General features: G+C 36.6%; 1 protein-coding gene across 1 annotated transcript in view; it reads right to left on the bottom strand.

Annotated features, from left to right (window-relative positions):
• Tll1 (tolloid like 1) overlaps positions 1-18,635 on the bottom strand; it is a 185,575-nt gene that overhangs the window by 11,300 nt on the left and 155,640 nt on the right. Inside the window, exons 15-18 of the mRNA XM_057752469.1 lie at positions 16,980-17,140; positions 13,054-13,234; positions 6,490-6,615; positions 3,817-3,944 (exon numbers count right to left, since the gene is read on the bottom strand). Coding sequence (XP_057608452.1) covers positions 3,817-3,944; positions 6,490-6,615; positions 13,054-13,234; positions 16,980-17,140 — 596 coding nt within the window. The remainder of the gene's footprint in view (positions 1-3,816; positions 3,945-6,489; positions 6,616-13,053; positions 13,235-16,979; positions 17,141-18,635) is intronic.

Raw genomic sequence — 18,635 nt, 5'->3', positions numbered from 1 at the left:
TGAATCAAAACAAAATTGATTCAATGGATTAACCTAGAACTAAAATATAGTTCTTGAACAAAATATAGTAGGAAAATTCTGTGGTAAGTCACATTTTCTCTGGAATTAACCCAGTTTGGCCATTTATAGAAAGGGCATATTTTTTTTAAGTTCACCTTTCTGGGATTGACTAAATTTTTAACTAATTGTAAAGAGGAGGCATTTAGGAAGATGATGCATGTAAAATGTATTTAAAAGAGTAAAGATCTACTGGCATTGAGCAGAAATCCTTGGAAGACAGTGAAAAGAATCTACAGTTTCTCCTAACTTGATGAAAGAAGTGATATAAGCTGAGCTGATGGCTCACGGAAAAGAACCTAGGGCATGGGTTGATGAGTTGAGTGCATTTAAAAGCCAGCTGAAGTAATGCACACATTATCTCCCTGGGCATATGGGAGGAAGAAGCAGGATGCTCTCCTACACTTGCTTTCCAGTTAGTTCAGCATACACAGCAGCTAAAACAGTCTGTCTTAAAGAAAACAGAAAGACAAGGAATGATACCCAAAGTTGGTGCTCTGATCTTCACACATGGACTGTGTGAAACATTCACAAATGCACCTCTAAACATGAACAAGCACATACACACAATAATATATCAAGTTTATTACATACATACACACATGCACACACACACATACACCAATAGCAACAACAGAACTGTGTGAAAATACATCAAAAAGGTAGGCATTTAAAAGACAAGAAGAGAGGGAAACCAGAAAACAATATAATAAGCCCAATCATACAGCAAATTTGACCTTAGACTTTAAGTTTTCCTAACTATGGAGAACTTACATTAATTTTTGATATGTAAGTTATTCAGTCTATAATATTTTATTATGTAAATCCAACAGACTAACAGAGATGTAAACTATAACCATGAGTTAAAGTGAATACTATACAAAATAGTAAAACAAAAAATGCTTAACAATTTTTTCAATAAATACAAAAGAAATGAAGAAGCAATCATTAAAAGTGAAGCTAATTCAATGGAAGTCATTCACACTATACTCTTAAGGTCAGTGTCTTGCTCAGCCACTATCAGAGATGATTCTTTTCTTGTAGATGGGAACAAATACAGAGATCCACAGCTAGAGACTGTGCAGAGACTGAGAGAACTTTGTAGAACTCTAAGGCCTCAATAACATGTCTTCATGAAAAAAATCTTCCCCACTTAGGGCTCAGAGAATACTGAGAAAGAGGAGGCAGAAAGATTGCAAAAGCTAGAAGGGATGGAGGACACCAAGGAAACAAGGCCTTCTAACAGTACCAATGCACCTGTGAACATAGAGACTACAACAGCATACATAGGGTCTGTGACACATGGGTCCCAGCCCTAGGAGGGAGTGTAGACACATGCCCCCCACCCCTAACCCAGAAGCTATCTCCAGTTAACAACTGTTCACAAAGGAAAATTGAGTTTTCTCCAGTGGAGTCTCACTGAGTATACAAACTACTCTTAAGGGCATGACCCATGCCCAGCCCAGTTGTGATTGTCAACACCAAACTGAATTAAGTGGCATTTTGGGAGGTTCTGTGTCCCATAATACTTTGTCAATGCATTTTTAAACTTTAGATGTCTGTTGCATAGACATTATGATTTCTGGTTCTTTTTTGGGGGGATTTCATGTGTGGGAATGTGTGTCTCTACTCCTGTATGTGTTTCTAGTGATTTTTCTTTGGCTCCATTTCTTCTGCTTGTTTTGACCTATTCTACTTCATTTTTTTTGATTTATCATATTTTATTTTATTATAATTTTTAGATGCCTGTTTGTTTTCTACTGAGAAAGGGAAAGAAGGATGGGATTTGGATTAGAAGGGAAGTGGGGAAGATCTGGGAGGAGTGGGGAGAGGGAAAACCATAGTCAGAATATATTGTAAAATATATATATTTTCAGGAAAGGAAAAAATATTAATCAAGCCAAAATGCAATTGATTAAAAGCATCTAAGAGCTGTGAAATAATATAAATTATATCATTTCAATCCTAGATAAAGGGACATGGCATTACAAAAGAGTTAAGTGAAGAAATATTTGAATTGAATGGCAGGTGCCACAATACAGATGAAGGAAATTTAAAGAAGTTTATGGGAAAGTGTGGATCACAAAATAAGACTATTAAATACATGCAAGTAAACTTAGGCACATTATTTTCAAATTATTTATTTAAAGGAGAGCATTTTGAAGCTGACTACAAAAAAGAACAATTCTGCATAAAAAAATAAAGACAAAATCTTCAATGAAATAGTAAGAAACTTCAAACTCTATAAAAAGCAATGGAGACAATATTGAAAAGGCACAGAAAGGAAATACAGTTGACCTAGAACTCTATGTTCAACAAATATTTTTCAAAAGTGAAGCTATGTGTATTCTGTGCACTGCATAAAACAAGTCAGCTCAAAGAGAAAGGTTACATTATCAGAAATAAAATTTTAAAAGAAATTTGATTTCTGCACATGAATGCAATCAGAAATAAACCATATTTCCAACACCACTATCTGCATAGCTCTCTAACAAGCACCAAGGGGTTCAAAGAAGCATTCTGTCAATCAGCACCTTGGACAGGAGCATGACAGTAAGTGCAGGACAGGCAGTGCATGCCACGCTGGCATCTCAAGCACCTAACACCCTTCCACAGAGTGACTGGGGAGTGATGGTTCTGGAAGGTCTGTCACAAACATGGCACATGGAAAGAACCCCACGACAGGATGATGACTCTTTTGTCACCATCTCTGATGTCATTGTAGTGCCACGTTCCCATAATGTTACTTTATAGATAAAGTAGAAAAAACTAACTGGAAGAGTCTACAGAGGTCAGTGCTAAAATACACCTTTGGGATGGATTGGTCCTGTAGAATATTTCATATCAGTAATATCTTTCTCAAGTATTTCTGCTCTTTAATGTATCATCTCCTAGATTAGGTGATCTAAGCCTTGTGAGCTACCTCTGTATATGAATATGTAAAAAAGTAATTACATTGCCATATTCTTCATTTCTTTGGTTTCTGGGAGTTTATAATACATGGAATCTGTGCTCTATTAAACAATACTATCATTTGATGACCAGGCAAGACTCAAAGAAAATGGGCAAGAAGAGTAACTTATAGTCATTATTTGAATTAGTCATACAGAGTAATAGTTGGCACAATTATAAGTATAATATAAAGATCTGCAAATTTTCAAGCTAAGAGTCATAGATTGTATAAATTAATATCCCACAAATGACATTGCAAAACATCTTTTTTTTTTTCAAGACAGGGTTTGTCTGTAGCTTTGGAGCCTGTCCTGGAACTACCTCTTGTACACCAGGCTGGCCTCTGCCGCCTGAGTACTGGGACTAAAGGCATGCACTACGACCTCCAGGCTTGATTTTATTTTTAAAAGTGTGTTTTTTCAATGCGACAAATAGAATCTATACACTCAGAAGACGACACTATACTGTTTTAGGTGAAAGATTAGTCCATTGTTTTTCAGAAGAATTTCTATTGTTTTTATTCCTTCATTTATTCTCCCATTTGTACATATAATTATCTGTAACATTAGGATGCATATCTTAAAGTTTATGGCAACTTTTATAACACCTTTTAAAGAGGCCTTCGGAGAACATGGCTTTCACCTTGATCTGAAAAATCAAGCACTTATTTTGTGAAAGTAGAAAGGAAAGCATGAAAAATTGATTTAATTCAGTTAAATAAAACATTCTTCCTCTTTCTCTGTGGGCTAGACAGGAAAGACATGGACAATCAGTTGAATAAAAGGATAAAAGGAAGGGGTCACTTACTAATTTGATGCGGTGACCAGGAATGGCGCTGATCTCCCAGGTGCATTCTTTCCTGCTCGGATACTTGTCTGGCCAGTTGGGACTTGTGATGAGGCCACTTGGACTGTGGATCTTCTGTTCACACTCAGCTGTGCCAACAACAGCAGTATCAGTTGGTGTTGGAATCCAGAGCAGGGTTAAGTCGGTAAACAAACAACCTATTTGCTCCCCCTGCCTTGCTGGATGACTTCCCTGCATGCTAGCCAACATCACACCAATCATTGCTACCATTTTCATCTGCTTTGGGAGATCTGTTGCTGAACATAATCAGGCCTGTTTGCAGTCTGAATCACTGGAATTATGTTTGCCAGAAAACGAGCTTCTATTCTAAACGATTGGATCAGACATTTCCGGCTTCGGTAACATAGGTTGCAAATCAACCATGGCTACGCTGGGTCTGAAGAAAATATTTCACCACAAAGAAAAGCTAATGGGCTGCATCATTACACATCACTTATAGATAATGAGCATTACTAAACTGTTCTGTGACTCATGCATTTATATCTTCTTTCTCCAATACTTAAATATATACTTGAATGCCTGTGCTACCATCATTTGGTGGAATGAAGGTGAAAAAATAAGGAAATTGCTGCTAACCCTGAAGGGAACTCCCAGCAAATCACCATGGTACAACATTATGTTTCTCACAACTGGTGTCACTTTAGAGCAGATCGTTTGATACTGGGGAGCTTCTTTCTTACACAGATAATACGCCTGTGTCACTACAGCACTGCCCTGGAGTTTGTCACCCAAACTAAACTAAGATAATTCCTTTTGCTGTCATGACAGTTTCCTCCTTTCCTGAAAGACCTCCCGGGACGTTCTATATTCTCACAGGAAAATTTTGATTTTCAACAGGGGAACACAGGAGAGAGAGGGGGAGGAAGGGAGGGATGCAGGGAGGGAGAGAGGAAGAGAGAGAGGAAGCCATGTTCAGCCTTAATGAATGCAGTGGGGAGGGGTTTGATCCTCCATGGGATTCCTTACCCTTTGGGAGGACTATATGGGGGTGGGCTAGGGAGGAGACCAGGAGGGACTGGAGGAGAGGTGGAAGGGAGAACTGTGGTTGGAATATAAAATGAAATTTTAAAAAATATTTTAAAATCATTTTTAAAAAGGGAAGAACAAGTGTTATGAAGCTGTAAATGTAGCCTTCAAACCTTAGTGGTAGAGAACATACCTAGCATGCCCAAGGCCTATCTCAGCAAACCTCAATGTTAGAGAACATACCTAGCATGTCCAAGGCTATCTCTGCAAACCTCAACGTTAGAGAACATACCTAGCATGCCCAAGGCTATCTCTACAAAAAGATAAAATTCTGGACTGAGTCCTCACTTCTGTTGCCTATGTTTGGGCCTTGCCCTATGAAGCATGTCATCTACAGGACCTATACCCACCACAGCAAAGTTAGATTCTCCCTGCCAAGCAGTGCAATGTGCATACCATACAACACAAGTAGAGGGAAATTCAGCCTCCTTCCTGGCGATACAAATAAACTACAATAGGGAATATCTGGAAATCATTCTGTCTAATAGGAAGTTTTCTCTAAAATCAGTTCCAGAAAGCTACTGCCAGGAACACATCTGAGCATGAATTCTACACATAATCTGTAAAAGCTGCTTTCCTATGAATTACTTTACATGTCTGCAAAATCACTGGAGATTTTGTCCCAATCTTTGAATTAGCAGCATATCCCACCAAGTTATAAATGTCCTGTGCGTAATACGGGAAGCAAAAATTCTTGCTTGCATCTAATTCTGTACAATGTCATTTTCTTAATGAAAAAGAAGAAGAAAAATCCTGGATATGAGATTCCGTCTGAAAGGAAGGTCAATATGGACATTATGGATGACTCTAAAATGTATACAAACACCTACTCACAAGACTGTTACTATAAACAGATTTTTCTAACCTACATGTACTAATGACGACAGTTATAAAATTTTTGTCTTAATAATTTTTGTTTTAAGAGAAAGCTGGCCTCCAATCTAAGTAGGCAATCCCACAGCAAAGTCCCTAAAAAAGAAGAACTACATAACTGCTTTTTGTTCTTACTTTTAAAAATCACTTAACAAAATCTTAGGGACAAAGATAGTCTAGTAAGTTATTGTCATATTAGTATGCTTTCCCCCTAACCTCTTGCTTATGACTCCAAATGGCAGAGAATCTACCATCTGTGTCTGATAGCTCTGATACTTAGAGGAGCATCACTCATGTAGAGAATGTATGACATATTCAGGGAGGAATACCTCACCAAAATGTAAACCATTTTGGAGAGGTTTATATGTGGACAGGGTAATGGAGCCTCTCTACAAAGATGCAGAACCATGTGGAGAAATGTCGTCTAGCGGATGACACTGTAGCAACTTCTCTGTTATACAAAGTTAAGTCGAATGCCATCCGTGTGTGATGTGCAAAAGTTTTGTTTCACCTAATGAGGTGTCCAATAGCATCCCATGAATATCTAAACACAACCCAGAATGGCTAGGTTTTTGAGCTTTGGATGGTCCGCAGCAGCAGCTGCAGCAGCAGCAGCAGCAGCAGCAGCAGCATGTGATTAAGCATGGGGAAGCCAGGCTTTGCTCAATACACGTGAGAGGTGAGATATTATCAAGCGATGACGTCTTTCCATACCTTCCTTGCAATCATGTTTGTTCTCATGCAGTACAAATCCATTCCGGCACTGACACATGTAGCTCCCCATTGTGTTAACACACTCGTGCTGACAGCCACCGTTATCCTTGGAGCACTCATCCTTATCTAACAGAGAAATAAGACCCAGGTCAGGGAGTAGTTTTTAAATGAAAGCAGATCAGAAAAGATCCAGCTAGTTGTGGTGGACTCTGACAGAAGACAAAATGAACCACACATCTCATGGTTTCCGACATAAGACAAATTCAAACTTAGGGTGCCTTCATTTAACTTATTTCTTATTTAGCTTGAGGAGTTGGGCTATGAGCTGGACTTCTGAAAGTACTGGTATAGGGCATGGACTGCGTATTGAGAGTGTTGTGTTGGAGCATTTGGCAATATTCTATGCTAGAGCAAAAATTTCTGGTGGGAGAAAGATGGACATTTTTCAGATGATCTTTAGCATCCATTACCAGTTTTTCAGAGACAAGTGTGGAATTGTGAGCAGTCTGAACACAGGCAAGAGGTATAGGAGGGCATTAATACAGCCATGACAGAAGCTGAACAAGCTTCCAAGACAGGTATAGAGTCACTCCTAAAAATCACTTAATAACTATGGTGTTTTTATTCTTTTCATTAATATACTTACAATTAATTAGTTTGGGTATTTCATAACATTCAAAGACAGAAAAAGGTATCCTTGGTCCATTCTAAACATGGGATTAAATTTATGTATTTTAAACAGAGTGGTCTGGTAGATCCACTTATTAATAAGTCATCCCCTAAAGGGGCTTTTGGTGTGTGAGAAGGAAAACGGAGGTTAGAGCAGAAAGGAATAGACACTCTCTAAATAATCAGCAGAGTCAGTACAGGGAATTAGAGGGCAGCCAGCACAGTGAGAGTCACAGCTACCACAGGGTGCGACCGAGCTTCATTCCAAGCCCAGCATAGCAATTTCAATCAAACTGGAAGGCGGTGCCTGATGCCCATCGCCCAGATGTTCCTTCCACACGTGAGCATAGAAAGGCACAATGCATTTCCATCTCAGTAAGGCCGAATCCAAAGGCTAAACTCATGGCTGCTATTTCCAGCAAGAGCTGATGAGCTTATGGTAGTACATACAAGATTCAATCTGATCAGTACTTTCCCTGAAGAAGTGGCTGAGGGGAAACATATTCATTAGTAATCTGAGAGCACTTTTCAAACACTTCACTTAATATTCATACATGCATATAATATTTGAATCATATTTAAATGATAGTCATATTTAATTTTCTGTTCCCTCCCCTCTCATTTCTCCTATATCCTGTCACTACCCTTCATTTTCAACTTCCTATACTTTCTCTCCTTTTTACTGCCTGCTCAATCCACTTAATACCAGCAGTATGTGCTTGTGTGCAGGGACATCCACTGGAGTAGGGGCAGCCTACCAAAGGCCACATGTTTGAGGAAAAACTGACTTTCTTTCTCTAGCAGCCATCAGTGGGTGGGACCTTGGGAACACCTCCCTTCTCTGTGCTGGGATTTTGCCTGACGAGTTTGTGTAAGTCTTGTGCATGCTGTCGAGGCTGCTGTGAGATTAGACGTACAGCTGCCCCGTTGTGTGCAGAAACAGTTTTGCTATAGTTCTCCACTGCTTCTGACTCTGCCATGTCCGCGCCTTCATCTGGATGGAGTGGGTCATAAGACTTAGCTGTCCCATAGAGATTGGGAAAGGAGTAAAGGACCATGGAGGATGTGATTAGCCAAGGAAGTGGAGTTAGAATGCAGGAGGTTTAAAAGTGGAAATGAGGAATAGTGGAGCAAGAAAGGTTAAGTGGGGGTGTGAGATGGGAAGGCGGAGGAGAGGGGAGAGGATGAGGAGAGATAACAGATGCTAAAAACCCTTGAAAACACAGAAAATGCTACTGCAGGAGCTCTCTATAATACGTGCATGCACGCCCATAAAAGGAGTTTGAATGGAATTACCCTACAATGAGAAACAATGACTTTTCTAGACAGGCATAGATTTGTCAGACAGAAAATCCATTAATTTAAATTTTTTTGACTGATTTCTTATAATTGCCTAGAATCGATACATGAAAATGTGTTAATTTCTCTAATATAGCAGTAGCAGACACAATGCATGTTAATTTCTCTGGTAAATTTCCTTTTTAAAACATATCTTTTATTCTTCTCCTTCAATGTAAAACACACATTTAAAAGTGGAAAGAGCTAGAATATCTGTACTACTTTATCAGATACATCAGAAATTATATTATGCACAGACTACTCCACTGCATACCCTAGAACTTGATGCATTTGTTTATCTTTATTCCTGATGGACCACTTTTTGCAAGAGAACTAAACTTTTAAGAAGTTTTTCTTTCGGAATAAGATAGAATAACTAATAAAATTTATTTTTACTGATAAATATTAAGTTTTCTAGTAACTGTTATTGTAAAGCATTTAAAATGACTGCATAGCCGGGGGGTGGTGGCACACGCCTTTAATCCCAGTACTCGGGAGGCAGAGACAGGCAGATCTCTGTGAGTTCAAGACCAGCCTGGTCTACAGAGCTAGTTCCAGGACAGGCTCCAAAGCCACAGAGAAACCCTGTCTCGAAAAACCAAAAAAAAAAAAAAAAAAAAAAAAAACCACTGCATATATTATATTATTGATTAGGAGTTCTCTATCAGTAACAACTTCTGAGTTTTAAAAATAAAAATTTTAAACTAAACCTCAAAAAAAAATCAATATGTATATTAGAGTAGCATGTATATTTTGTAGCTTGTAATGAGATAATTCAAAATTAATCCAATTATATTTTCATCTTATACAACTAATTAAAATCTGTATAAGTAGTAAAATTCTTTCACTTTCAAAGAGGACAGTCCATGATGCAATGCTTTACAGATCTAAAAATGTTTGGAGTAACAGAGAAGTATGCGATGCAAGAGTTTGTCATCTGACAGTTTTTTTGTATTTAATTTAAAGAAACATTCCTTAGGGGGAATTGCACAACATCAGAATCACCACATTTGTACCACAGCACAGTCATCTGGGCACTTATGAGTGGCAGCTCTCTTACTTACTTACGTGCATGCGGCACATAAGATGAGTAGGTTTCTACCCAGGTTCCAACAATAGTCTATAATCTACAACGTTTTAGATGATAACCTCTCTAAATAACATTAGGATACTTAGGACAAAAAGGACTCTACCAGGTACATTTGCTGTCACTTATTTATACTTTCTACTGTCATACAATTACCCCATAAAGCAACTCTGAATTCCTCCTGTCTAGTTTTGAGATAGTTCATAAAACTGTTCCAAGACTCAGAGTTCTGAGACAGATCATGTTCGGTGATTTGATTCCCATGACCATTTTTTCTTTCTATAGTATTTGTGAAAATACTTCCATGACTATGCTTTAGCAAATCCCTAAGTAATAAATTTTGAAATAAAAAAAAAAACCTTTCAATTTACTAGAAAGTACGGTATGTTTATCTATGGTTTTCATATTTATTTTTTAATAAACTTAGTTATACTGAACCACTTAACAAACCATTACGTACTATTTTGTAAACGATTATGCTCAAAACACTATGAGAAATCTAGCTATTTTCAATGCAAATACACAGCTAGACAAATATACAGTTTAGAATTCTGATAGTCAGCCATGTAGCCTCCCAAATCTCCATCTGCTGCCATCCCTTACTTGCACTTTATAATAGCAACTTATGCCAAATGCAACTTTACTTCCCTTCCTAGAAGAAATGTATTGCTTAGCTAACAGAAAGACACAGGAATTGAGGTGCACAGTTAATCTAATCATGCATAAAAATCCAAAATATTTTAAACCCAAACCTGGCAGATCTCTAAGACCTTTCAATGAATCCAAGAGAGAACCCTGAGATTTTATTGTTTCTAACAATTATTATGGAGTTTTACCAAGTGGCAATCTATTAAAGAAACAAAAAGTGTACTTTTTTCTTCATGTCCTAAGGATGCTAGTGTAACACATTACCATTGCAAGGTTGTGGCTGTCTCTTATGGTCAATCAAATGCACGGCAGACAAAGATGAAGTAAGTAGTGGTTGGACTGTGACATGGAGCTAAGCATTTAGTTCCTCAGACGTCTCCATTCACAAATGACCACAATAACAGAGCTGGAACTTTTGTTGCTTTTTGACCTTAATTATTCAGTATATTTAGCAATACCCCTAGACATAATAATCTTATCTAAACTTTATTAAAATTAATTAAAGTCATATAATTTATATATGCTATTTTTCACCAGAGGAATGACATAAATCCTAACATCAGAGTTGCTTCCTAAACATGATTGTATCAAAGAAATGATTGATATTGAATTACTATTTATGGATGCTACCAAGGGATGTGGCCACTTCATCAATTGTATGTGCTGATCTAGAGCTGTACTCCTTCTTACATCCATGTTAGAAGAGTGAAGCAAAGGCACTTTACATGTCAATGCCATTGTTCTAACAATATGTCTCTCCAGTTCCTACGGCCTTGCCTGGTCAATAGTCACAAAGGCAAATTTAACTTTACTAAGACTCTATAGAGTTAAAGGTACATTGGACTCAGGATTTGTTTAATAAATCTTTTAAACAATATTTAGATAAAGTGAACATCTGAAGTAATGTAAAAGATGCTAGATATCTTGGACGGTTTGCAGAATTCACTCATTTCATAAGTTCAACTTTTAAAATAAATATTTAGACAGAACTAAGTAAGATAACAGGGTTATCTCCACCTTACCACCAGATTGCTCAAAAACTTCAATATATACATTTACAAAATAGACAGGTCTGAAATTAGTCCTCTTTCTATTAGACTAGAAAATTAAAATTATATTTTGAATAATAGAAATCTTAAATGAATGACTGAAAAGCATTTTTAAACAGTAATTAAATCTGAGAGAAAGGAGGGAAGGAGAACAAGGGAGCCCCAATCCCCTGTGTTTTGAGTTCACTGTATCTGACTTGGAACTCAATGGATCCTATGAACCTTTAACTTCAATTACACTGAAAACTGCAAGCAAACCCAGGACATTGTAAATCTCATTAATTTTAAACAGAAAAAAAGGTGGCATAAATAGAGTTTGAATGAACTAAATTCAAATCACCTAATATTAAAACATAATTGGGATTCAGTTGTGTTAAATCGGTTGCTAGCTATACAGGTAGAAGAGATTTCTGTGGTAAGGTTTATTTTAATCTATTTTTGAAGGACAGAAGAGCAGTTTTATAAAAAATGAGTCCAAAACTGAGAAATTAAGATTTACACACACACACACACACACACTATATATGTATATGTATATATATATGTATGTATGTATGTATGTATGTATGTATGTATTTGTAAAAATTGGGAATTATTTTTATATTTCAGGCTTTTAAAGTCTACTAACAGTCACAAACCATTAAATATTAGGTATTTTGTACCTATATATAACATATTTTGATGGAGGTGGATCATCTTTCTATCTGTTGTTTCATTGGTTAAGTAATAAGGAAACTGCCTTGGCCCCTTTAATAGGACAGAAAATTAGGTAGGCGGAGTAGACAGAACAGAATGCTGGGAGAAAGAAGCCGAGTGAGGAGTCGCCATGATTCTCCCATTCCAGACAGACGCAGGTTAAGATCTTCCCTGGTAAGCCAGCTCATGGTGCTACACAGAATATTAGAAATGGGTTAGATCAATATGTAAGAGCTAGCCAATAAGAGGCTGGAAATAATGGGCCAGGCAGTGATCAAAAGAATACAGTTTCTGTGTAATTATTTCGGGGCATAAGCTAGCCATGCGGGCGGCCGGGTGCCGGGGACACAGCCCTGCTGCTCATATTACAACAATATTTTAAAGTACATTTTTACATTTTTATTGAAAGCAATTTAAATTAAATGTAATATAAATTCATTTTCCATACTTACTATAATGATTTATGTATAAACAAGACAAAACTGGACATTGACTTGAGCCTAATATATTAAAGGAATATAAAATGGGGGAAAAATTAGTGCCCAAATGAAATCATAGTTTTTGAGGCAATAAAAATTATTTGCAAAATCTGCCAGGTTGGGGGAGTCTGGTGTCATTATCACCATACACACGTATGGAGCAGTCAGTATGTAAAAATGCTGGAGTCCTTGTACCAGAATTTTCTTTTCTTTTTTTTTTTTTTTTTTTGGTTTTTTTTGAGACAGGGTTTCTCTGTGGCTTTGGAGCCTGTCCTGGAACTAGCTCTTGTAGACCAGGCTGGTCTCGAACTCACAGAGATTCACCTGCCTCTGCCTCCCAAGTGCTGGGATTAAAGGCGTGCGCCACCACCGCCCGGCCAATATTTAAACTTATATAAGAGCTACTGTTTGGAGACAGCATTTCATCTGCGCCTATACTATGAATATACTAACATCTGCACTAATCAAGCTGTTAAACTTAGCTCAGGCATTCCACACACCTCCCCATTACAGAAAGCAGAGAAGAAGACAGAGCAGTTAAATCAGTGCACACTGGAAGACAGAAACTCATGTGCATACAGCATGTGTACACACATACCTGAGAAAAAGTGTGCTTTAAAGCCCTTCTTGGATACAGTGTTGTCCGATTTGAATTCAATCCTCATGTTGTTGAAATGGGAAGTGATCACATCAGGTACATCAGCTCCACAGAATTTGCCATGCAGTTTAGACTCAGAGGAAAGACCACTCCAGATCTCCACATAATCATACTTGCAAACCTAGACAAACATGGTTTCATGATCACCAATTAGAGAGTACCAGAGAGTTGATGCTTATGTTAAAGAAACCTGTCATGACTTTCATCCAGTATCCCCATGGTAGTCCTACTGGGATTAACACATAAAGACTAAAAAAGAGAAAAATCCAACAGGAGTAAACTATTACCAGAAGGTACAAAAATTCAAGAAATTTACTGTGGAACCCCTTCTGGAGTGACTCGTGCTTACAGTTTATTTGTATGATTCATATCATGCATCTTTTACAAAAATACCAAAATATGAGGAGAATTAAAATGATCATTTGTTCAAAGGTGGTATCTATGGGAAGAAGATAAGCTATGATTGCTGCCTTCATTTTATTTTCATTTTAAATTTCAGAATGCATTGTGGCAGCATTTGCTGTGTCTCATTTAACACCAATGACAAAAATATAAAATTCCATGCTACATTTTTCCCAGAATGACCACTGTCAATAGAAGTCATCCTCTGAACAAAACCTATGGTTAGAATTTTTTTACAAAACCTATACAAAGGTAAACTTATCACATGTAGTTGTAGTTGGCTAACAGCCCAGAGTTGGGTTTAAACTAGAGCTGCATACCTTAAGCATGGTACTCTGTACCAAACAGCCGCGGTTACAACTCCAAGGATTAGATAGACAATTGGTGGGTAGTACTAGAATCTTGTCTTCAATGCTTATTAGAGGGTGCCTGTTTCTTCATTTCCTTCAGAGTTAGGTACTATAAATTATTTGGTAAGACTACTAGCGGATTGTAAACAAATGCTAAATCTCTTCAGTGGAATAAGCCGTGGATTTGTAACAAAATGAAGTAAGATCATCTGATTTATTTACCTAGCATCACGAAAATGCAAGGACCCAACTGCATGCCAAGTATTCTTAAGCGATTTTATGGCCACTAACAGATGTTTCCACAGCACACTTTTCCCAAGCTCTAACAGAGTGTATGTAAGCTACAGAATGCATCTTGCATGAGCAACTTTATTATATAAACGTATAATTAGCAAGGTTTAACAATACATACGATTGAACCCTGGGGCATGATCTGTACTTTGAAATATGTCAACTCAAATCACTGGAAATTTTTTTGTGTCATATTAATTAGGTACTAAATAAACAAGCTGCTACTGGGAAGAATGAAGTAATTTTTCTGCATACTTTGTTAGAGTGTGACATTTGTTGAGGGAGAACTCCATTCTAAAAGAATGTTTCAGATGATGAATGCTTTTACTATTGGCTTTCTTCTGGAACATCAGTTGAGAGAATAGATTAATGAAGTTTTGATTTATTCTAAGATTTTATATGTCAAAGGTTTGCTTGGGTCTGTTACTGTAAACGGTTAAGTTATCAAGCTATGGAAATACATAGAATGCTGAGATGGCTTCCCACACAGTAAGGCCAGTTTAAGAATTCTGGCCTATGTTAACAAGTTCACAGCCAGATGTTCTGTGAATAGTGGCCATTACAATGAGAACGAGGCATCCAGAACACAAAGGGGCATTTGTATAAAACCACCTCTGCCCCTTCCTCCTTCGTAGAAGCTCCTTTTCTTTTCACACCACGAGTCAATTCAAAATGTCTCTCCTAACCCAATAATAGCTACAGCAATAACTATGATAGCAGAGTTAACTCAACATTCCGTCAACATCAAGTCACATGTTGGGAGAGAAATCCCATTTCTGGAAAGTGTGGATCATATAAAAAGTTTTTCAAAATGTGTAATAATTATAGTCTTTATTTCAATAGTCACTCTGATTTGAGATAATTGTTAAGGAAAATTATGTTCCCTGCTTATTAAATATGTTAAAAAGATTAATTGATGCCCATCCTATCATTTTTCCTAAATATGATATTGAAAAATAATCTAGACAAATCTACTGGTGTGTGTATGATCTTCATATGTGTGTATATGTAGGTGTGTATGCACATGCATAGGTCATATGTCAACTTCACTTATCATTTCTCATAAACTTCCTGCTTCCTTTTTATGATAGGGAGTTATACGGCACCTGGAGGTTTAGTCTAGACTGAATGTCCAGCAAGAGCTGTGGGTCCTCCTGTCTTGGAGTCCCCAGTGCTGGGACTGCAATATGTGCCACCATGCCCTGCTTTTTTTCAGATGCTGGGTGTGGAACCCAGGTACTCACGCTGCATGACAGGGACTTTAATGAATCAGCCTTCTCCTCTTCCCAGCTGATTAACTTTTCTGATTTGAAAGTCCTGCCTACCTTTACCTCCCCTAGGTCACTCTTCACGTTTAATTCAAAACCTCCAAAGAATTTATTTTTAATACATAAAGTTATCTTAACAATTAAAAAAGATAACATTTCTGATTAGCATTTAACTGGATAATGAATTGGTTGACTGTATTTTAGGTTCTAAAACAATGGAACATTTGTTTAAAGTGACATTTGTTATATATCGATTTATGTGTGTTTGGCAGTTTATTAATCTTAAAAAAGAATAAGATGATTTTCCCATTGCTCAGCTGATCAAAATAATGTTTATAATTATTTATTTTTACAAAAGCCCTTTCTATCTATTATAAAAAAAATCCATATAGCCAAGTAGCCCAAAGAAACAGCTATTGAAATGCACTGGGTTTTAACTACCTAAACATCTTGAAAGTTCAAAGTTTATTATATGGTGAATCTCCTTTGAAGGATTTTTTTGGTAGGTTTATTTGGAAGGTACTAGGTACCACCCTAGCCATCTATGCCATCCAAGTGAGAGAACTGATAAAAATCAACCAAAACAAAACAAAAAACAAGTCACAGATGAAAAATTTTCATGGAGCACAGCTGCCTTATACCCTGTGATGCTTGTCTAAGGGACACTTCTCACTTAGTCCTGGTACCCCAGTGGTTCCCAGGTGCTTTCTAGAGACGATGGTTGTATGCTGCCCGCATTTGTGGTGCCCTCAGTTGTGCTTGATAATGATAACTTTATTGTTATTAATGCAACAAGAGTGAAAAACTGTAATACATCTCAATTAAAACTTAAAATAAAAAAAATGTTATCTTAACCATTACAAGTTCAATTACTGGAGAAAAGAATATGTATGTAAAATAAAGGAAAAAATTAAAATAAAATAATAAAATAAAATAAGTAATAAAATGAATATTTCAAAAGCAAAACCATGATTAGACAGAAAAAGGAACAAAAGTCAAAAATAATTACACAAGAGAAGTTGTGTATGAAACCTACAAAAAATCCAATAACATTGTCTAGAGGCATTAATACGTTACATTTCTGGTCCCGTGTTTGCAAGTTTCATGAGGTATACAGAAAAGGCAAGATAATTTTCATTAGTTAATTTTTCATTATACTTAGTGGAATTAAGTCATGCACAATTAAATATAAATGCAGAAATAAAAATTAGAAGAATTAACCAAAAAATATTTAACAGAAAAATGAGACATCAAAGGAAGCAGGTACTTATGACCTTGTCTATAAAAATTATCCAGTGAAAGCAAAAATTTGGCTGACATTTTCTGGCTGTCATTCCTACAGCTTAAATTCCACCTGAATTTGGTGTGTTTGTGGATAGCCTACAGACATTTCCAGATCAGTGATTTCAAGAGTTTCAGTGCGGTCATATCTCAAAAAATTGATCCTTTAATTCAGTAAGGTGTATTTTGAAAAGGAATAGTAACACCATTTAAGTTGCCAGACTGCCTTGGGGTTCTAAACATGAAAAAGATGTTGCAGACCTTGCTCACTTACTTCATTGCCTTCCAGTTCAAAAAACTCAAACTTCACAGAGATTCTGTACTGACTTGGAGCGATCACTTGCCACACACAGTTTTTGTTTGGCGGGTATTCTTTGGGCCAGCCAGGGGTTGTTATGGTGCCATTGAGCTTTGTAAGAAGTCCTCCGCAAGCAGCTAGAAGGGAAAAGAAAATAGTATCAGTGCCACCCCTTCAACACCCACCATGTCAGCATTAAATGTGATTCAGCTTCTGTCAACTCAAGAAACTGCACTCTCAGTCTTTAGGTTTAGCAAAAGATTTTGTCATCAAATCCCATTCATAGGCTGTTAATCATCAGCTTGGAAATGAAGAAGTACATTGTAAATAGCTTCATATTTCAGCGACTCGTATGAAACCAGGTCCAAGTTTTCTTCTTTTTAAATGCATGTGAAATACCTTACAGTATCTTGATGACTGAAAAGTTAATATAAAATTACTTCTTTGAAATTGCTAAAATTGTGGGAACTAAGGAAAACATACAAAGATAAATGATAGATAACTGATTGACTGATGATGGCTAAGTAGATAGAAATAACTGATTGAGAGATCTTTGATAGATACATATACATGCATACGTACGTATATAGATACACAAATGTTTTAATAGATAATGATAATAGATGATAGATATTTAGATATTGAAATATAGAGGTAGATGATGGATATATAGAGGAATAGATAGATAAGATATGAGAGAGATGATGATGATAGATTTATAGCGATAGATGATAGATAGACAACAGAGAGCATAAAATATTCTGATAAAATATGACCAAACCCATATTTTAAAATTCCCATACTTTTCCCCAAGGTAAGTAAGACCATTTAACCTACACCAGCAAGAAACATAAAATAACAGATAGAACATATTATTACAAAGCTTTTCATTTTAAAAAATTATATTCTTGGATATTTGATGATCTTTTTGGAATAGACACTGTTTATATTTCCTTTCTAAGTTCCTATTGAAAAAAAACAAAGTCAGAGTATCACAAGGGCAAGTCGAATAAAACAAGAACATATATATATATATATAATATATATATATATATATATAGCTCATAACTAATTTCTGGGATGTCCAATAGTTACCCAAGATGACACCTTTGTTTACATGCTTGTGTAAACATAGGTATGTGTGTATTTGCTATCATATTAGTAAGTATTCAAAGTGACTGGTTCGCTCATTTTCACTGGGTGTTTGATAAATGACTATAAAGAAAAAGATTTATTTCTAGGGGTCACATGTAAGGAATAGTGATGTTCATCTTGGGGACACAGATCTGTGTCCAGCACCTGCCTATGACGTGCAAGACTTTGCTTGAAGCTGCAGGCAGCAATAAAATTTCTTAGAGTCATTTGCCTTCAGAATTGGTACACAATGGGCCCCTTTAAAATACTTCACATTTTTCCCAATTATGCCATTTTCATTTCTGTATGTAGTGGTGTAGAGGGGAGCTTGGCAGTTAAGTACATGTGATGGAGACTTGAAAGGACAAGCATGAATTCAAACTTAGGAAATAAAGAAGCAGTGTCATTTTTCAAAAGTAAGCCAGCAGGGGCCACAGCATCAAATACGAAGCAAATAGTTTTACTGCCTTTTGCACTTATATATAAGCACAGCTTATA

The sequence above is a fragment of the Chionomys nivalis genome, chromosome 20 (genome assembly GCF_950005125.1).
Source record: "Chionomys nivalis chromosome 20, mChiNiv1.1, whole genome shotgun sequence".
NCBI classification, from domain to species: domain Eukaryota; kingdom Metazoa; phylum Chordata; class Mammalia; order Rodentia; family Cricetidae; genus Chionomys; species Chionomys nivalis.
This window is presented reverse-complemented; position numbering and strand designations above follow the sequence as displayed.